The sequence below is a fragment of the Taudactylus pleione genome, unplaced genomic scaffold (assembly GCF_031769625.1).
Source record: "Taudactylus pleione unplaced genomic scaffold, aTauple2 ptg000038l, whole genome shotgun sequence".
NCBI classification, from domain to species: domain Eukaryota; kingdom Metazoa; phylum Chordata; class Amphibia; order Anura; family Myobatrachidae; genus Taudactylus; species Taudactylus pleione.
In genome coordinates, this window is record NW_028284440.1 from 4,716,729 (window position 1) to 4,739,294 (window position 22,566).

General features: G+C 41.0%; 1 protein-coding gene across 1 annotated transcript in view; it reads left to right on the forward strand.

Moving 5' to 3' along the window:
- The first annotated feature begins 686 nt into the window (after nucleotides 1-686).
- Nucleotides 687-22,566, forward strand: part of LGR5 (leucine rich repeat containing G protein-coupled receptor 5) — a 197,427-nt gene continuing 175,547 nt past the window's right edge. The window contains exon 1 of the mRNA XM_088452470.1: nucleotides 687-931. Coding sequence (XP_088308596.1) covers nucleotides 723-931 — 209 coding nt within the window. The 5' untranslated portion in view covers nucleotides 687-722. The remainder of the gene's footprint in view (nucleotides 932-22,566) is intronic.

Below are 22,566 nucleotides of genomic sequence, written 5' to 3' on the forward strand. Positions count from 1 at the left end.
CAAAAGACGCAAAAAATTGCACCAAAACACCCGAAGTGTGCAAAAACTTTAATGACGTTGTCTTGCTTTATCACGTCTAGTTGAATTCCCCTCTTGATGTAGACCAAAAATTATTCTGTTGAGCTAAAGGAATATTATAACTAATAGGAATATTATCTACTCACTCAATACAGAATACTTAATTAGTGTCCTGTTGTAGGAATAACACCACTTTAATGCACTGTTTTCCTAATAAGATGGACACAGAGTAGCTGCTGAGAGAGGACTTTCAAGTACTGATTCAATCATTTGTAGTGTATGACATTTGCAGAGCAGCGCTGTATTTACGGTTGCCTCAGAAACAACTTGTGCAACCTGCGTGGCTCCAGCTTCTGTGGAACTACAAGTGTCAGCACGCACGTATGCCTACCTGTATGACAGGCAGTGGAGCAGCGGAGACCTGTCAGACATTGGCTCACCCTCCGTCCTGTGAGTGGCCCTGGGGCTGCGCTGACGTCACGGTGCGCGCAGTTCAGACTTCCAGCCCTGGGATAAAGCAGCGTGAGATGCTCCCGGCAGCAGCATAGTAAGAGGAGAGGCGACTGCGGCAGACATACCGCGCTCCCTGTCACTGCAGCACCACTAGCCCCTCACTGCTCAGACCCCTGGGAAAGGGGCGATGCATGCTATACCGACCTGCTAGAGCACTTACATCCCGCGGGACCTAGCATCACACCCACACCATGGACATCTCCAGGAGCAGCCTGCTAATGTGCACGGTCCTATGCACCCTGCAGCTTGTTAGCACCGCCAAACCGGGCAAGCAACAGCACCACCGTACCTGCCCGGTCCCCTGTCTTTGTGAGCAGGACGCTATGATGATGAGAGTGGACTGTTCTGATCGGGGACTCGATGCGGTGCCTGCAAATCTGAGCATCTTTACGTCTTACCTGTAAGTTCTTTTAACATCACTATCTATCTATCTATCTATCTATCTATCTATCTATCTATCTATCTATCTATCTATCTATCTATATGTAAAATGGACAAATAGACGTGGTACTAAGTAGAGGTTCATTACAGTGTTGCTGCTACATTAGACATGATTCTTTGAGTATTGGCATTACTGTATAGTAAGCATGGCATGCAGTGTCAGTAGGTCGCTGAGAACTACTGTACTTATTATATGGATGGTGGCACTGTAGAGCAGGCGGCTGGGAGATCCCCTGATGTAGATAGGACCAGTGGCCGGAGTACCTTGCCCCAGACGCTGCTGTGTACATCACTCATCTGATTTGCTGCTCATCTGTAACAGTGTTTGCTAAAACGGGTTTAATATCTTCTTAAAAAGCAGAGATTTGTAATAGCACTATAAATGCTTAGGGACAGTACAGCAAGTATCATAGCTCTGTTCTGGTATCAGATACTTCTCATAAAGTGCACACACATTTATAGTTGTGCTCTATGTCATTAGTTGGTATAACTGTATCCATGTCTGTTACATCTTACACCATATCCCTCTGCAGAACTAATCAGATCACTGCAAGTGTAAAGGTATGCATGCAAGTGTCCTATAGATATGCAAATGTAGTATGCATTGTGGTGTCCACAGATAATTCAGTGCGAGTGTTTATATAAATCAGTGCCCCAACAGAAAGCTCCCCAAGTGATGGACATTAAACAGTATTTGGCTTTGACACCAAAGGCATAATTGTAAATCAAGAGGGGACATTTTCTGCACACCAGCTGCCCTAGTATAAGTCAGGGATCATAGAACAGAACCCGGAGGAGTATCTGATGATGCCAGGAATCATTGGGAGTAACATCAGGAGCAGCCTTGTTGTAAATCAGGGATCAGTGCACCCGGTGTAAATCAGTGATCAGTCAGGGAGATCAGAAGAAACCTGGTGTTATGTGGATGGATGTGGGGATGAGCCAGATAAATCAGATAGTCACATGAAATAGTAGTGACTAGGTAAGTTACTGAGCTAGGGTCAAGTTCAGTAGCAGTCCATGTGTGAATTAGAGCACCGTGTCGCCAAAATAATAGCGCAAGACATTTATCAAACATTTATTTTTCAATAATCCTAATATTTATCTCAGTGCCTTTACACATGCCTTATGTGACTTGCTGGCAGACCTTATACATCAAATTGTGTTATCTGTTAAGATAATGTGCTGTAGTCCTGCCAATTTACAAAATGTCCATTTGGCAGTGATTGACCAGGTATATTTTAGGTATGTCCATTATCATGTAGTGTTAAGAAAACAAGTTATTTGGATTCTAGAGAGATTTCTGATAACAGAAGTATTATTATTTAATAGTATTACTTGTATGGTATATTTGTTCTGCTATCTCACAGCTCATCTGTTAAAAGTTACACACAGGTCTTAAAACAGTGTCATAAAGTGATTTAGATATCTTTTCATCCTGTGAAGATTGTAAATTTGAATGAATGGAGTTCATATCTAGTCAGAAATTAGCTGTTTCCATGAAAAAAGGGCACCTGAGATGTAGAAAACAGATAGTATATGATTATAAATACTATGAATGTGTAATTTCTAACACAATCACTACGGCTCATTCTTTGTGAGGCCAATAAAGCACTTTTATCATGTATCATTTCACTTGCCCTACATGTGTACTATTTACAGTAAGTTTAGAACATTTCCACAACATAAAGGGTTACATTCCTGGGGGGGCGGTTGTGACAGTATTTGCTTTAGTAATGTTGATCCAGTGTGAAGTTACATGATGAGCTGAACACAGTCTCTCCTTGTCAGGGCCATTAAAAGTGAGGCAAAGGAAAATGTTGATTACAGTTGCAAAAAGTTAATCTCTACCTTTGGTTTATGAGACATGTCTTTGAAGTGTGCAAGTAATCTTTAACTGGAGTAGGAAAACAAAGCATACAAATAAAGGAAAGCCTGTGTTAATGTAGTATTAAGAGGTGAAGTTTGCTTGTTAAATCTGACTGTTGCATGCACGCTGAGACACTCTAGACGGCAGGTGTTTTACTACAGCATAGTGGATATGGGAGCACGTGCTTACTTGAAAATAAATTATGACCAATTTAAACTCATATGTTGCATCAAAATAATAATTTTCCCATTCATAGACATTGTATGAGTGAAGTAGTTTATTAAATCTTAAATATTTACATATATATATATATATATATATATATATATATATATATATTTGAATTGTATTGCTTCATCCCCCTGAAGACCTCTACTCGCATTAATGTTAACATGTTAAATACATATTTTATAATGTATGTATTTGTATTTTAGCTTCAAGATTTATTCCAAAAGAGAAGCTTTAAGATATATCATTAGGGCTAAGTTGTTTTCCCAGAAAGGTGCAGTTAGATGGTTACCATAAAATAGTCATTTATTTTACATGGCAGGTACCCTTCTGCCCCCTGATGAACAGTGGGCTCGGTACACAATGTGCAGATTTACAAACACTTGTTATATGAGTTACTTTATTACTTTGTTATATGAATTACTTTATCAAATGTTTGCCATTCTTGTACTTCTATTCCTTTAGAGTAGAATATCACAATTTCTTCACCAAAGCTGTAAGGATTAGAGGTGCAATAACAAAATAAGTGCTGTAATAATATTAAGAAATGAAAGAACAATATAAATATATTTATGGCCTCTGCTCACAAGCACTTGGTATCTTTCCAGAATCTTATGCATCCATATTCACGATTTGCCTTGTATTTTGTTAGATGCTAGCAAATACATATCACATACTTTATGATGCATTCCATGTTTCGCTACACCATGTGCTGGTAGTGTATGGGAGTAAAGTTTTGTATTTAAATAGGGAGATCATTTAATTTATGTATTTAAAATCAAAATGCAACGCTTTGGAGCCATTGTATTTTCTAGAAGAACAAAGTAGACATATACAGTATCTATGAATGGCACATAGAGGTGTCATGTATGCCCCACACAATGCAGAATAAGTTGATCCTGGATGCAGTTATCAGTTTGCATGTATCAGATAGTCCTGCACAGTTACTTAGAGTAACTGAATACCAACAGAGCTGTTTCACTAGTCTCCCAAAACACTACTGCAAAATACCAATTATTTTTTTATTAAAATTCAACATTTTGCTTACTGTTCCTACGTTTGTTATGGTTATTTTTTTTAAGTGTCACTTAGAGCTAATGTATTTATTATTATTGTTACTTTACAGGTATTTGATTTCATTTAATATAGTTTGTAACCATAATTTTAATTTGCACCAAAATGTATTATCTACATCAAAGGAAAGATCATACAGTTTACAGAGAGCCTAGTTTTTCCCTAAAAAATGAAATAATTTATAACAAGGTTAATACTTGACAAATGGCCTTATATGTTGGATTTTTATTAAAGAATAATGTTGCGTAATGTGCTGTATATACAAGAAACCATTGCAATCCATGGAATATATTTTGATAATACTTGGTATGGTTATGTATGTCATGATGCCAGTTACAGTGCAATAACACTTATCATGCATTTGTGAGACAGACAGTAAACTGCAATTCGGGTCTACACATGCTGTTTATTACATTTCTACCACAGTTTTTGCTATTTCATGCTCCTCTTGTGATTTTGTGTGGTTTTATTTCTGCTCATTTCTATTATGGGAAGAACAAGCTGTCAGTTTAAAGAATAGCTTTTTTTCTGCCTGTAAGCATGTGTGGTCGCTTACAGCATCCCATTTAAATGTTATGTGTTTGTTTTGATGCTCTAATCCTGGGGTTCTGTTTTCTGTGTGAATAACTTTGAAACCTCCAGATGCACTGACTTGCTGTTGATGTTGGATTATTTAATTTATGCTCAGCTTCTTTGCAATAGATGAGGTGCTATCGAAGCTGTGTGTAAGGTTTTCATTTGTTAGCTGAAAAACAACAGTGGTTTGGGTAAATATGATACCTTTGTCTGGTAACGTATATTTAGATCAAAGCTCCTAAGTCCACTCAGGTGTCTCCTTAGAAACTGAACTTCACTATTTTATCCTGTACGACAATGAGAGTATTGTCTAAATGTGATCACTCTGCTCTAACACTTTGCAAAAACACCAGTGCTCCCGATATTACTTTGTGCATGTAGGATAATAGAATGTATTTATTGCTAATGTGTCCTTCTGATGTGTAATCCTCTAGGTGTAATCCTGCAGCATGTACAAATTTTATATTTAGTGCCTGCAGCATTTTCGGATGATGTGATTTGCCAAAGAAGACAAGAAGCCGACTGGGATTTTAATGCATGCTGCAAATAAAATCAACCTACCAATAGACATGGTAACCTGTGGTACTCCAGCTGCTAAGGAACTACACATTCCAGCATGCCTTGCCTCAGTTTTAGCAGGATCTAATAAAACTGTAGCAGCACATGTTGAGATGTGTAGTTCCACAGCAGCTGGAGAGCCACACATTGCCTACCCCTGCAATAGACCAGATATTTTCAAGTGGCTTAATATTATATCATTTCTTAATGCTAAAGTAATCTGATGATGTACTTACTTACATTTAATTGAGAAACAACTGTGCTCCACTAGCGTCTTTAAGAGTATAGATACAGCTCATACTACTGTAACGTTTTTCCTAACACATAGCTTTGAAAAAATGTAGCTCTGCTTCTTAGAATGTAGCATCAAGCCCAAAGAGAGAGAAGCTAGCTGGTAGAAGTGGAATGGAATAGCAGAAATAGTTGTAATTGTAGTGTGATGTTCAAACAAAATAACAAAAGCCCATTAAAACAAAAAAACAAAGTTACATATTTAGCTTTGAAAGAATCGTAACAAGTTTTGAGAGGGTTACTTATTATTATTACAAATAAATCATCTTTCCTTTAAATTATAGCAACCTTCTTTATTTGAGAATGTTGCCTAAGTTCTGACAAGTATCTGGTGTACAGTACTAGCAGGTATCTTTGAGTATTATTAGCAGATATCTTCACATATAAGTGTTACAGTTTGAAAGCATGAAATCATCGACCTGTCAGTCATTAGTATAAGAGTTAAACATACCACACATACAGTATGGGGTAGATAGAATTTATTTTTATTTCCTTTTTATTCTGTATTACATGGATTAAATTGTCCTGTTATCAGATTGAAAGAAGGTTTACACCTTTTTTAATTATTGCATTTTATAGCAGTGAGAACATTTTAATTTAAAACATTCTTACAATTCATGAATGTCTTCCTACTACAATCTCAGTGGATTCATTTACTTACTTTAATTGATCTCGGGTTTAGTAATGAAAAATTCCACTTTAGCTTCTCATACTGGAGGAAGCTATAAAGGGTTGGAACAGTGAGATCCAACATTAGCGTTATGTGATATCACTTCAAACAGTGTCAAATGGGAAGTCTCAGTGTGGTAGCTATTGTGCTGTACACACACCTTTTATCAGCTACACATAATGCCATTTTCCTGAGTATGATGAAAGCATTGTTGCTTTATTTATTTTTTCGTTCTACTACTACCAGTGTAATAGTAAGTTCAGTTGCATAAGCATTTTCTTTGTAGTATTTTCATGTGCTTTTATAACAGTAAGGAGGGGTGTGTGCAGTTAATCATCATACTGGAGAGGCAGATCACTGTTAATGAATGACAGTTTATTGCTGTAAATTAAAATGTTCTTATGCAATGTGTAATACAATAGTAGAGCACATTTAGCCCTCTCCGCATGTTCCTGAGAAGTCAAGTAAAAGTATAATTATGTGTGAAATAAACAGTGTATTGTGAAGTAAGTCAGCCACATGCAAAATATGGACTGTAGGTTAATGATATAAGGCCGATCGCTGGTCAGATTTACGAAAGTAAGTAGTTTTGTGTTTTATATTTCATTTCTGGAATTGTAATTAGAAATGTGACAAGGAGATCAATGTGATGATAGCTTGCAAAATACAATTTGTCTAGACTTCATATCTACAGTGAAACAACACACATTAAAATATTTTCTAGTAATAGCATTTTAAAAGATAATGAAAATAAGTGAATTCAAGTGAAAATAATAATTTGAGGTATGCATAGGTACACTTCAATTTTCTTAACAAACTGAAGATGTTCCACTTCCTTACTGTTACTGTCAACTTAGATATTAAAGTCTAAACAAACTGTATTTTGCAAACTATCACTAATTATATTTCACTGTAACCTTGATTTTTTTGTCACGTTTCTACTCTCATTACAATTCTATAAACAAAATATAGAACACAAAAACAACTATCTTTTGTGAATCTGACCAGCAACTAGTCTAATATTATTGACCCACCGTCTACATTTTATGAGGCCTATTTACTTCATACTGTAGGTCAAAAACATACTGGAAGGTTAATGATGATATACTGTAGTAGGTCATCTGTAGACCTGGAAGCTCTTGTCTATAGAAAGCTTTAGGAGGGTCTTATATTAAAGTCTCTTCATTTCTGCAACTGGAATGCTTTCGCAATAGTCACACTCATGATGTTCCTTTGTTAACACATGATCCTCGGTGTTATTGCATGGTTCGTCAAAAGCATGTTTAATAGCTTAGAAAATGTTATGCCACATGGATGTGGCTTAAATGTCTTATTATTATGAGGGCATTCATTGGGTGCTACTTTTGCGACGGTATGGTTCCACAATAGGTAGTAAGAGGATATATGAAAATATGGTAAAGAGGTTATCTGTTAACTATGAGTAACTTAGCTACTTTTTCTTATCACCATATTAGAATTTTGTTTTTAAAAGGCACGGAAATGTCATAATTCTACTATCCCTGCTTAACAGCCTTATATGACTTTCTTGATGTATTAACCACAGATAAACCAAAATCTGAGAATGAAGAATGATACTAAGGCTAATTTGCGAAGCTCCAATATTGTGGGATATAATTAGGTTTTGTTATGTCATGTGCTGATTTTTGCACAAATGCTCAAACTGCAAATAGAATAAATACACAGATCTGTGCAAGATAACGTCATCTGCAGAGGGCACAAACATTTGCTTTTCTGACTGTAAAAAGGGTAACAGGCGTTCCTCATGGAATACAGGCTAAGACGTACTTTTATTGCACTATAGACAAGATATTAAATAGGATTAGTGGAAAATAATGGGAGCTTTCCCTGTTTAGTGGAAGGCTTGGATTTTTACATGTCATTGCAGGTGGCAGAGATTAAAATTGTCCAAGAGATGGGGCCCAATTTAGTGTAGGGACATTGACATGTACATTGTATAATACTGACACACATAAATAAGACTGTTCCATGTTACCTCAGTATCATGATTTAATAAATACATTTGGCTAAACCAAGCATTCTTTTAAGGGAGAAAGGTAAAGGTTTTTTACTGGAGCTGATCGTCTTAATGTGGCAACAGCCAGGACTGCCAAATGCTGGTTTCATCTTTCTTTTATATGCATCATTATTCATTGACCTCTTAAAGAAAGCATTAAAGGGAAGTTTGTCTGAATTTAACATATTCAACACAGTAACAAATGTATGACTAATATCCAGACTTAAGTGACAAAACTGTTACAATGGTAGAGTTGGATATTTGGTTTCTCTCACCGCCTCAGTTTTAGCAGTTGCTGGGAATTGTGTCATGTGAATGTTCTCCTGAATAATTGTCTGCAAATTGTCTTATATAAGCTACGTATCCATGCAGTATATATAGAGCATCCTCAGAGATTAATGCTGGGATAACTCTGTTTCAACTTTATGCTAACTGCTACCACATTATAAACAAATACTGTTTGCAAATACAATGGAGATTCCTTTAGTTGAAATGATTGTAATTGTCCAAATAGTGATTGTGCTCTTGATCTGTAATTGGAACTTCTAAATAAGATCATACTTAGATTTGTGGTGTTTCAGAATTTATATTTATTATAAATGTTTTAAACAATTTATTTTTCATTTAGAGTTTTATATAAAATATAATTAATTTTATTATGAAATTAGCTTTTGGTTATATGTGTGATATGTTATACCCCTTTTACACCAGAGCTAAAACCCGGCTTATTGCAGGGTTAACCCGGGTAGCTCCTTGGTGTAAAAGGGGACAGGGTTGGATTCCTAGGTCGAGTGACCCGGCAATCCAACCCAGGTAACTTGCAGGGTTTAACACGGGAATGACCCGTGGAACCCTGCAGTGGAAATGGCGCGATCTGGGTCACAATGACCTGGAGCGCGCCGCATGCTGGCCGATTGGCCAGCTTCAGTGGCGCTTGGAGATGACGTCATCTCCAAGGATCCACTTCCACACCAGAAGAGCCGGGTCACTGCAGACCCGGCTCCGGTGTGAACGGCGCCAACTCGGGAATATCCTGGGTTGGTGCCGGCTATATTCCAAGTCTGATCCGGTTTGGAACGCTGTTCCAACCTCTAGCTCAGACCCGGAATGTAGGTATAAAAGCGGTATCATAGAGATCTGAAACAAATAGAATTGACACCAAGCACTCCAACTCAAATGCAGCTACAGATCAAAACAAAACTCGGAATCACCAATATCGAAAGATAAACAAATGAAAAAGACAAAAATGGAGAGACCTTAAACTGCAAGAAATGGAAAAAATAAGGGTGAGTAGAAATAGTCTGTGATATGAATATTACATACTTCTGGGGTATAAGTTATTCAGATCTGATCAATCCGCTGACAGTTAACACTTTATATATTATAGAATATATATTATAGAATATGGAAAATAACTGCTGAAGGCAGTGCAGTATTTGAATGGAAAACAAAAATATGTTGCTCAAAGCCACTGTATTTCAACTTGAAGAGTTTGCATGACAAAGTATCTCCCAATGTGTTTTGGGGTCTGAAGTGCGGAGGACAATTGTCCTGGCATAGGGAGCCTACTTCCAGCTGCTAACACGTGCACCATGCTGACCTTTTCAGTCTACACGTCAACCTAGATTAGAGTCTCTTGAAGTGTTCCTCGTTAAAACAGCATCACTTCCCTATGGTAAATTAAGCCAGTCTTTCACATCTTAATGTTTTCGTATGAGTGTTATGCTGGCAATTTATGTGCTGTATAAAGATGCTTTTCATTTAAAGTTATGTTCCCTCTTGTGCCTAGCATTCAAAACAAGTAACATTTACAATAACGTGATCACACAATAGATTTTGGGGGTACGTATGAGGAGTGTAGTGTCATCTTGACGTGCAGATTTTCTCTACTCTTTTGGCATCTTTTCTTCTATCCTATACAGTTTGCAATTATTTTTTATTTATATGACACCACAAGGGTTCTGTAGTGCCATACAGCAACATGACAAACATTCAATGGTGACCACATAGATTAGTTCACAAATGACATATAAACATAATTATAACCCACAATTTACATAATGACAAAGTGACCACAAAAGGACAAAGGGCCTTGCTCTGTTCATGAGTGGTTACATTCTAGAGGGGCTACGGATGGAAATAAAGAGGCAGGGCTGGTGATTCAAGATGTTTGAGGTTTATGATGGGGGTGGGAGGTTTCATTGAGGAGATGTATGAGTTCTGAGGTCACTTTTAAAGCCTGGAAGGCTGGATGAGATTCTGATAGAGCATGGAAAGGCAGTCCAAATTTTGGAGTAGAGCAGGGGAAAGCCTGAGGCAGGCAAGAGAGGAGGTTCTCAGAGAGGAGGTGAGGCAGCAGACATTGGCAAAGTGGAGGAAATGTGTGTAGTAATAAAGCAATAGAGGTAGGAAGGGGGTAAGTGGTTGAGGACTTTGTAGGTGAGTGATATGTGTCACCTAAAATACCCTTTTCCACCTAACACTCCTTTCATGCTTGTAGCTATGCATGTATTTCATAAAGTTTTCCAGTTTATTACTTTTAAAACCACTTTGATAGTCAAACATTTGTACATGACAGTTTTCAGTGGAAGTTATTTATAAAATGTCATCAGGGGTGTATTCTTCCCTGTGCAGAATTGATAGAACTATCACACGATTTGCATACAGGCCCTCCTGTGTTTATCCTACATCAGATCTATACTGACCATGTTCGTGCAAGTTTTGAGGCCTCAAAAAACGAAGTTTTTGTGAAATATGTAAATTGAGAAGACTTACTCGTTTTTAGGGACAGGAATTGAAAATTGTACGCTAGTTGCAAAGGAGGAACATAAAAGAGCAGATTCAATTAGCCACTAGCTCACACACTTCCAGGTGTATCACACCTTCAAGTGAGTCACATGTCCTTTATTTATGCTCGCCGCAACTCTACGTGGGCCCGGGAAAAATAAGCTATATTTCTACCCTGCAAAATCCCACAGGGCCTTATGGTTTCTCTTGGCTCTTGCATTTAATTGAATCCCCCCTTAATGTATAGTAGATTGTTAATATATGACACTGTGGGCAGAATGTATTACACACCGCATTATAGATGCGGTATATCCTGACACTTATCGGGTACATACCGAGCGTTAATAATGCCAGTATATACCTAGACTTGCGATTACAATTTCAAAGGACAGCTCTTTCGAAAAGAGCTGTCCTTGCGAAGAGGGGACTTTCGGGTTTGTGACCCAGAAGTTCCTCAGCACATGCGTTGTATGATGCACGCACTGCGGGCGATGCTTCGAGGGATCAGATTGGATCCAGCACGGTGGACACGGTGGTAAAAAGCCCATAGGCTTCTATAGGGCAACACCATCTATAGATGGCATTGCCCACCAGTGTCCAAGCTCCGGAAAGGTACGCATTCCTGAGCTTGGTACATATGGGTATGCAGCCAAAGCTCAGAGAATGGCAGTTTATGGAGTTTTGCCTGAATTTTCCCCTTAGTACATCATGGTCTATGCGTATAGAATTTGTTACTTTTTTCTAGGGCAGACGTTTACTGAATTGCAGTAAGTTTGTTTTTGTCCACCAGAATTTCTTTCTTTCTTGTTTGTACCTACTTTGTTCCCATGCAGTGTATGCTTTCTAAACTAGCAGTTTCCATTAGGAGTAGAAGGAGACTTTGAAGAATAGTGTAAACTGAATATTTTAAGTACAGCAACTCTTGTAGAAAAATAGTAATTTTCAGTACAAAAATAAATTTACAAATACTATAATTTATCTCCAAATATAACTGTTCTTCTACAACAGTGGATACTTTTACTCCGTGGGTTTCTCCTTAATGCTATCTAACAAAACTATTTTTATTTTCACTGGTAAGAAAGTATGCTACTTTACATGGCTGTGTGAATAGCTTGTTTTTCATTAAAGTGCCTGTTTTCATATTATTTTGTTACATGTTATTCTTGTTATCAGTAAGAAATTAATTATTAGCTGTGGTGTGTTTTTGATTTGTTTTGTTTGTTTATTTATGATTCATTTACCTCTAGAGGCTCTCTCATGTTTTTAGTTAAGTATTGGTTTATGACATAGAAAGCCTCGAAAGAGTAGCAAAGTCAACTTCCAAGAATAATAAATCAAGTCCACTGGAGGACAAATGTACAATAAAGTTATAACGAGTTTATTCTTTCTTTTGAAAACTTAATGAGAATATCTATTCTTTTTCAAAAGTGTCGTAAAACAATAAAAAATGTGAAATAGTTTTTAAACAAAATTAGAAATTGTTATATGTTTTCTTCTGGTTCTGAACACAACTGACAAACTTAAGGGATAACACTGGAGGAGGTTTTAAGGTCCTGATCCTCTTACTGTAGAGATCATTTAAAGCCTGGAAATTTCTGCATGTGCAGAGTTACCCAGGTGCATATCCACTTGCCGACTGAGGAATGTTTGAACAATTACGACATCGTAATTAATCAGTCGTTCCTCATCCTGTAGGTGCCCACACTGAACAATATGTCGTTCAGTGCAGGCACCCTCCCTCATCCCCGAACATACCCAATCTGTCGTTATCGGCAGATTGAGCGGCATGTTCAGGCGGTGATTTATGTCGTAAACGACCAGCAGGAGCGCGTATCGCTGGTCGTTTCTGACATTAAGATGCCCAATTTATGCACAATTAATAAGCGATTGAACAGTTACGATGTCGTAATCATTCAATCGCTCTGTTTAATTGGCAAGTGGATACGCAGCTTTAATACTCTACCAGCATTTCAAATCACCAGGTAATGATGCATACACACGGTCAGATCTGTCAGATGAATGATTTGAACAATTTTACAAACTATTTGAATGATTGAATGATTCCAGACAGTATTAAAATTAATGAAATCGTCCAAATCTGACTGCAAACACATCAGATGTCAGATATCGTTATCTGACATGCGGGAACGTGAATCGTTCATCGTTGCACGCTCACATGTCAAATTTTCTTTCAGATATGAATGATTGAACGATTTTTAAAATCGTTATCATTCAGATCTGACACAAAATCTGACCGTGTGTATGCACGATAAGAGCAGTAAAGAACATGTCCTGTCTATTATTTTCACCTGTGTACCCAGATCATGATAGAAATCATAGGGAAATGCAGGGGAGGCTTTTAGTTGCTCAGAAACGCCCCCCATTTACAAAAGATGCAGCCACAACTTGCAGTATAAGGGATAAAACAGAGCTTCTACACACAGGGGCGTCAAGCGGGTTTTGTAGCGGGTACTAAAATTCTGGGCCTTGGTCCATCCCTGCACCCCCTCCCTCACCAGTCAGCAGCCCATCACATGCTGCTGCATGCTGGGCTGCATTGGGACCATGGAGACTGCTGCCACTGGGTAGCAGCAGCAGTCGCCCCTCCTATGCCTGTATGGGGGTGGGAGGGAGCGATCACACTGATTAGGCCCTCCCTAGATTTGCCCCTGGCTGAGGAGCTTATAGCGCTCCCCCACCTCAGCATGAAGCGGCACTGCAAATATTTTTTTTTTTTTCTAATGGAGTGTGATCTTTTGTAAGACCAGATACTAATGATGATAGCTGCTGGTAGAAAAACAGTGGGTGCTGCTGCCTACCTCATAAAGACGGATGGATAGTCAGCATAGATGGGCAGATACTTGCATTAGCATACGTTAGTAAGCAGGCTGCTGTGGCAATATGGAACAGTCACCGCAGATTCATCTGACTACAGCTTTGATCCATCCCTTCACTGGGTGTGGTGTAAAGATCGACAGTGAAAAGGTCAACATTCAGAAGGTCGACAGACAATTGGTCGACATGGACATTAGGTCGATCATAATTATGTAGGCATGTCTTTAGGTTGACATTGTTAATTGTTCGACACATTGAAAAGGTCTACTTAATATGTTAATATGTTGACCCTAAACCTAACACTAAAAATGTTTAAAAAGTCGACATTTTGCTGTCGACATTTAAATGTCGACTTTTGAATATGTTGACCATGTAACCCCTTCGACCAAAAACATGTCTACAAAATTTTGTTCAACTTAATGACCATGTCGACTTATTGACTGGATACAACCTTAAACTGCATGTTGTGGCTGTAGCTCTAATAAAGGGGAGGGGTATTCTGAGTAACTAGAATCCTTCTCTTTGTCAACAGAGAACACTAACCGTGCATGTTTTACAGATTTCCTCAGTAGCAAAATTGAAGTAATTAGCACCACTTGTGGATCTTTAAAAATGTGTCCGCCTATAATGTATACATCTTTGCACCAACTTGGAGATCTGGATAACATGCACTGTTAGTGGTCCCTGAGGACTGATTTTGGGAAACACAGCTCTAGATCATTTATAGTGTTTAATATATTAACACTGTATTACATACACCATCTAGTATGAGACAAAAGTGTACACATAGGTCCAGGGTCAGTGTTAGGTTCTTCTGCCACTACCCCAGACTCCAGGACTAGCTCCAAAGATCCGCAGAGCAGGGACTTGGATTGTGGAATGGTGCCCACATCCAGAAAAACAAACATTCGGCTCAGCTGGATTGGCCCTACTGCCACATCTAATGGCATACCGCGATTACTGGCCCAATATATGTATGAAGTATTGCACTTGCTCTAAAATTTTTGGAGACCCCCTCCAGAAATCCTTTGGAAACATTACTGTGTTTGAAAAACAGAATTGTAATAGTAATTGTGATTGTAATAACCTGCGCCATTAAGTGTTGACCTTTTAAGTGAGCTACAACATTGTTGCAACAATATATATACTCGTATAAATGTACATACACGTGTTTTGTGTGTGTGTATATATATATATATATATATATATAATCTCGTCCCCCTCAGGATGATGTCATGTGCTCAGGGGGGCTTGGCCAGCATAGGGCCCTGAAGAGCCCTGTTACGACGCTGGCACAAACCACACAGCCTGAAAGTGGGTGTCTTAGCGCTCGTACACTCCATCGCATTGTCCCGCACAGAATGAAAACTGAGATTGCAGTAGAATTTGCATATTCCCACAACCATCATTGCGAGAGCAGCTGTGACCACTGCTGCATTACCAACCATCTCTGAATCAGGCCAACAGACAGGACTAAAGGTGCATGCTTTCCGGGATATTTTTCCCTCAAATAATTAAGTTAAGCTATAGAATCAATATATTATTATTTTATAAAACAAATCTAAAATGCTAGAAAAAAAAACAGCAGTTCGGGTGAGCCAGGAGTGCTTGTGAGAGGACACATTAAGATACCACATGTATAATAAAACATAAAATATTATGTAATTAATTTATCAACTATTTTCCTTTTATGTATAAATGCTTTGTTGGTAACAGTCCTTTATTTCCATTGTTTGCTTGAAAGAAAGCATGTGAATTAATGAGGCACAATTTAACTGATTGACAAATTACCCTTGTCTACCAAAACAGAGAGAGCGTGAGTGACACTCTTAATGCCGCTTAGCAGATCCTGCCAGCAGCACATTATATTGGGTAACAGAAACCAGCAATGACTTTTAATGGTGGTGTTAGTGATTGCAGCTTGAACATTTTCAATGTACACATGTTTTCCTTTTAATCTTAATGGAAGAGTATTTGGAACAATTAAGAAGTGCCTGGAACCCCTTGCTAAAGATGTCATTTCAGGAATTAGTGGAAGGATTCTTACAATGAAATCATTGGGAGCAACATCAACCAAGAATCTGTTTCCAGCTGCCTTTATGGATGAGTAAAACTGTAACAAAATGCACATTGAGTATGTGTGAGTTCTACTCTAATAAACTAGCCTCAACAGGCCAGCGTGTCAACGGATATTCAGCACTGAACATAGGTAAAGTGACTCAACTAAGGATTATATATTTTAATACTGTATATCAAAACATGTTTATTAATGAGCAAAATACAAAAAAAAAATTTAGGCCCCTGTTTACTACAATCCCCATTTCAAATTATCACGAGAATGTATCACAGCACAATTCTCACTGTATATTTTGCAAAAAAAATAAAAATACAGTAAGAATGCCTTCACGCATGCTCTGATGCTGGGTAGCGCTATCCCCTCCCCCCCGCGACCCCCTCCCACCTCTCTCCCGGCTGACACGTACCTTGGAGATTGGTGAACACTCTCTAATCCGGTCAGTAGGTCTACAGGCTCCTGGTCTGTGACCCCGGTCAGTTGTGCTGCAAACTGAGATGCTGGTTTACAGCTGACTGGAGGAGAGAGCTCACCAATCTGGGGACCCCTGGCTGCAGGTTAAGCTGGCCATACACCAGACCAACTTTCCTCCAACCATCCAAATAGTTGGTTGGAATGAAAATCTGGTAATGTATGGGAGCAAATGACAATCAGCAATTTGCTCCCATACATTGTGTGAGGCTAAAAGTGCTTATAGCCTCACACACTCATTGCCCCAATAGCTACCCCATAGCCTCACACACGCTAGCCCATAGCCTCACACAGGCTGCCCCATAGCCTCACACAAGCTGCCTCATAGCTTCACTCACTCTGCCCTATAGCCTCACACCCATGCTGCCCATTAACCTCACATACACACACACTGCTCCCTCACCCTCATACAAATATTCTGCCCCCATAGCCTCACAAACATACAGCTCCCTGGCTCCCATAGTCTACACATTCAATGCCCCCATAGCCTCACACACACATGCTGCCCCATAGCCTCACACAAAAAAATACTGCCTCATAGCCTCATTCACTCACTGCCCCCATAGCCTCACACACGCATGCTGCCCCCATAGCCTCACACACACATGCTGCCTCATAGCCTCATACACTCACTGCTCCCATTGCCTCACACACACTCTCTGCCACATAGACACACACAGACACTGCCCCCATTGCCTCACACACATACACGCACACACTGATCATAGCCTCATGCACACACAACCCCCATAGCCTCACAAACACAAATAGTCCATAGCCTCCTACACACACTGCTCCCATTAATTTATTTATTATAATTTTTGTTGTTGTTGGGAGCAAATTAACCTATTAGTATATTTTTATTGCCCCGTACTCAGGTACCTCCTCCTGCAACTACTCCGGCCTCTGAGTCCTTGCACTGTTCTGTATTGTGAGCACGGGAGCCCCTCCGCAGTTGCAGCCTGCAAAACAGAGGAGGCAGGCCTAGTGCAGCAGAGAGGCGTCCAGTGATGCACTGACAGTGACGTCACCATCACAGCGCCTTTGGATTCGATTGGGCACCCTCCGGACTCTGGACAGTGCTTGTCCTTTCCAGGGTGTCTGGGGGAATCCCGCACCGCATCTAAGTCTGAAGATGAACCCAGCGCAGCCTGGGCCAGAAGTTCAGCCAGCAACTGGGGGTGCAGGGCTGCACCCTTTCAACCCATGCCTTGAACTGCCGCTGTCCTATATCTCATCCCATCTTCTAGCCTTGTAGCTCGTTAATGTAGTACTTTCCATTAAAGTGTAATAAGCGATTATGCTGCCCTAGGTATATGTCAACGATGAAACACAATTGAACAAGACTAGAAGGACTCAACCCTTTTTGCCTTAGGTCTATTATTTTTATATATGCAAATTGCATTTTTTTCTATATATATATATATCAAAATAGCTTGAATTGTAGCAATTGTGACCACATATTGTTCTACTATATATTCTCTCCTAAACAGCTTTTTTCTTGCAGATTTTTTGCTTGTGATGCAGTGGAACTGTAATATAGAATTAACTGTTCATACTGTTCCATTTTCCTATATACAACTAGTATAGAGCGCAGATACCTAATTCCTGGTGTCTTATAGATGTATAGAAACTCCTGTTCAATTCTCCTGTACCACTCCTTTATAGGGGTGTGGTATGAAATGTCGACATAGACCATATCGCCATTCATCATGTAGACAGTGATGAAATGTAGACATATCCCTGGTTGCCCAGCGGTTACCTACCTGCTTCTGACTAATGCAGCGGCTCCAGTGTGTCTTTCGGGTCTTGGTGGTCATGTGACCATCAATTCTGGGCCAGCCCTGTGATCGTCCAGCATTCTGGAAAGTATACTTCTGCCATTGCTAATCCTAATCCCTACACCTAGCCCTATTGCCTAACATTAACTCCCTCCTCCCCGCAGACTGACCCTCCCACAACCTAACCCTAATGTGAGAATTCTGACAATGTTGACATGTGCCTATCGACATCATAACTGTTGACATTGTGGTGTTGACATTATGAAAATCGACCTAATGACTACATCCCCCTTTATAGCCCATCCTTCAGTGAGTGCAGTAGCTCATCAGTCTTCAGTTATTATTTTTGCTTGTTCCTGAGATCCCATTGGCTTCCTCAGTTGCTGTCTAAGCAGCAACATTGACCTATTAAAAATGTTCGTAGAACAATTGCTCTGTGCTGTCATAACAACAGGACAGGACAGACCCAACAGGGGGGTGCTGGCATGGGAAATATGCACATGCCCTTCCATGCCTATTTAGTAAACACTACTTTGCTTGTTACACAGCAGAATATATTGACACTACTGTACAAGCTTTTCCCCATTCAAAATTTCCTCCCCCAACCAAGTTCATTAATATTTCCTGCATCACTTTATTAGTAATAATATTACTTATGCCTATTTAGCAAACACTAGTTTACTGTTCTTTAAATCTGCCCCACTTGCCAGGGGCGTCTTAAGAGAGGAGGGGGCCTGTGTGCACTCCCCGTGTGGGGCCCCCTCCTCTCTCCCCAGTGGCCGGCAGCCGTCTGACACGGCTGGCTAGCCACTGGAGCATCAGTAGACTCCGGGCACTAGAGTGTGCCTGGAGTCTACTGCGCATGCGCAGAACACCGGGAAAATGGCCGCGGCTGACATTTTCCGGTGTTCTGAGTAGCGCTGACACCAGATGCAGTACCATGGACAGGTGAGTTTAAAATAATATGGGTGTGGGGTGTGCGGTGCGGGGCCCCCCTGGACCCGGGGGCCATGTGCCCCGCACACACTGCACCCATTATAGATACGCCCCTGTCACTTGCAATGAAATTTAAACACAGCCCCTTGATATATCTCATTACTTCACTTATCAGCACCGTAATGGGTAATCATAAAAGGCAGTAACAGGGTAACAGAGCATAAATACAGTACACAATGGCAGACCATAGCATAAGTACCAAACATAAAATCACATCACAGACTGGGTTAGACAAATTGACAGGGGCAAGGGTAGGGAACTTTGACTAATTTTTCTGGCTGATAGAAGATAAACAGTTTGATATATGCTGCGGAGATGTTGCAAAATGAAATTGACGAATCATGGATTCATCATTATGATTCGGATTCCAAACATGCGTCCAGTGTATGGAAACACGCGAATTCGCCTCCGCTCCAAAAATTCTGTGTGATTCCTGCGGCATGTAAAGTCATGCTTCTGCTGTTCTTTGATGCGCACAGTATGTTCCTACAGCACTGAGTTCCCCGTGGACAGACAATTAATGGTGACTACTATGCAAACGTCCTGAAAACCATTTGGAAGCCATGAGGAAGAAAAGACCACATTTGCTGAAGAAACAGTGGTTCTTCCTCCAAGACAATGCCCGATCACATGTTGCTGCTGTTGCACTGACTGAAATGAATGGGACAGCACTAGAACACCCAGAGCCGGCCCTAGGCATAGGCATAATAAGCAAATGCCTAGGGGCGACTGGAATGCCTAGGGGCATTCCAGGGCTCTGCCGCAGTTTCCCCCCCCCCTCCACTGGTGCTGCATGCCCCTCTCCCCTCCCCCCTGCCCGGATGCTGCCGCTGCCGTGTGGAAAGCCATGCTGGGATCAAGTGGCTGATCCCAGCATCAGCACAGCAGGAGGAGATATGTCCCCTGCGGGGCACAGCGTCCGGCACTGGGATGCTATATCTGCTCCCAGCACCGGGGAAGCATAGGCAGCGGGTAACCGGCTCTGGGACGGAGTATGTGTTAACAGCGCCGGTCAATCATTGGGCGCGGTGGGCAGGACTTGGCTCCGGGTGCGGGCTTACTGTAGCCCGTCACCCGGTAGCCTTGGTACAGCTTTGGCCGCTGCAGTTGTTAGGCTCGCGGGCCAGCAGCCAGTAGGAGGCAGATGCGACGAGCCAATCGTGGCTCGCCGCGTCATAGCCCCGCCCACTCACGGCGTCTTGTATCAGACGCCGCTTAGTGGGAATAGGCAGTACGGTGGTGGAGAGGGAGGAGTGAAGACCTCCCAAAGAGAGCATCGCGGCAAAAGTTCCGGCAGCCGTGGAAGAGGCCAGAAGACGTCGTTATCAAGAAGGAAGACAGGTGGCGCCGGCTGGAAGAAGCAAAGAAGAGGCGGTGCCGCTGGCCAGGACGGGCCAGCGGCTGAAGAATGCGGCTGAGGACCGGAGAGGACTGCAGGGGTGGAAAGTAAAAGAGCCAATGAAGCTCCCCATCCGCAGCCTCTTCCAACGGAGCAGGTAGGCCCTCCATGAGGCCTACCATATACCCCCTCCCTAGACCACTAGGGTTGTCGGGCACTAGGCCCGTGGGGGCACTGTCGAGCAATAGGCCCGTGGGCATATAGGTGGGCACAAGGCCCGGGCTATATAGGGGGCATTAGGCCCTAGAGGGAGTTATTGCCCTATTTGGTGTAAGTGACCTTGGTACTAGGCCCAGGTCACTATTGAATAAAGTAGGCAGGCACTAGGCCCATGGCCAAAAGGAGGGCCACCTGTTTTTAGGGGGCACCAGTCAAAATTTTGCCTAGGGCACCAAATGGGCTAGGGCCGGCTCTGAGAACACCCTCCATATAGCCCAGACTTAGCGCCCTGTGATTTCTGAGTATTCTCAACCCTGAAAAAACAACTGCACAGAAAGAAGTTCTCAATAGATGATGAAGTGAAAAATGCCACAGCTGTAACACTAAAAGTGATGTCACAAAACAGTCTACTGCACGTCTTTGAATCGTCAAAATGCTGCAAAAAATTTATTGAATATGAAGGACGCTACTTTGAAAAAGAAAAATGTTCAGATCCTGGGGAGTCATCTGATTCTGAATAAAAAAAATCAGTCTTATTTCTTTTCAATCAGCCCTTGTATGTATGTATGCATGTGTGTGTGTATATGTGTGTATATATATATATATATATATAATTTACAGAGGTGTTACAATGGCCCCTGATTTGTGCCATTTTAGGGATGTGTCCACATGTCTTGCCCCATCCTCATCACACTGAATATTTTCATGCAATTTTACATATCTGCTTTTGCTGGGAGACGGACTCCGATAAGAGCCGGCATTCCGGGGCTTAGTAAATCCCAACTGCATAGCATTCTTCATAGAAACCTATAGAGGCTGCATTTGCAGTCTGAAATGGAGAGACCACGGCAAACAGACGTTATTCAAGGGATATCCCACAAATATTGAATGATTAGCAGTTGAGATGAGCAGTTTGGTTTTTGAGAAAACCGAACACACCCAAACTTTCAAGTTCCGAGTTGAACAGAATCCCAGTTCGGAATCACTTTGGGGTTCCGAGTAAAACCGAGTCACGACTTTGGTCTTCTCGCAATTTGGAACTCTGAATCAAAAGACAGATCTTCCGTGTTATGGATTGCATTTAAGTCCTTCCCTCGTGGTTTCAGGTTCTGTGACAGGGCCATAGAGAGCCAGCCCGGGCCCCAATACTGTCAAGAGGGCATGGCCTAATCGTGGGGAGACATGGCTACACCCCCTTAGAAAATAAACCTATTTGCTTTGCTGCGTTGGGGAGAGGGTCGTTGTGAGCCCCTCGTATTGTGCAAATCCATGGGGGGTCGATTCCTTCCCCCCACAGGCAGAGGAGAGGAGACTGCTGCTGCTGCTGCTGCTGCTCAGCAGCAGTAGTCTCCCTGGTCTCCCACTGCTGGCAAGTAAGAGGGAGGGGAATTGGCTTCGGACCCAGGTCCCTCTAACAAGCCTGGGCCCAGGTAATTACTACCTGCTATCCCCTCTTTCGGCACCCCTGGCTGTGAGGTGGTCAAAATTGCCTGGAAAATATTGGAAATTAATGTTATTTATGTTAATACTATAGGAACAAAAACAAGTCCAAGTTACATGATTTTGGCTGTTTTACTACATTTTTAAAGACATCCAAAATTGAAAAGAACCAAAACACTTGAGGATGGTTTAGGCAAACCAAAATACAGGGGTCCACACATCTCTAACAAATAGGCCTCTGTGTGTGTACACCAACATGGCTTTGTCATTTTATCATTTGAACTGACATTGACTAACGATGCAGGGTATACATTGTATGAATAAAGCTTGCTGGGCTGCAGATATATTTG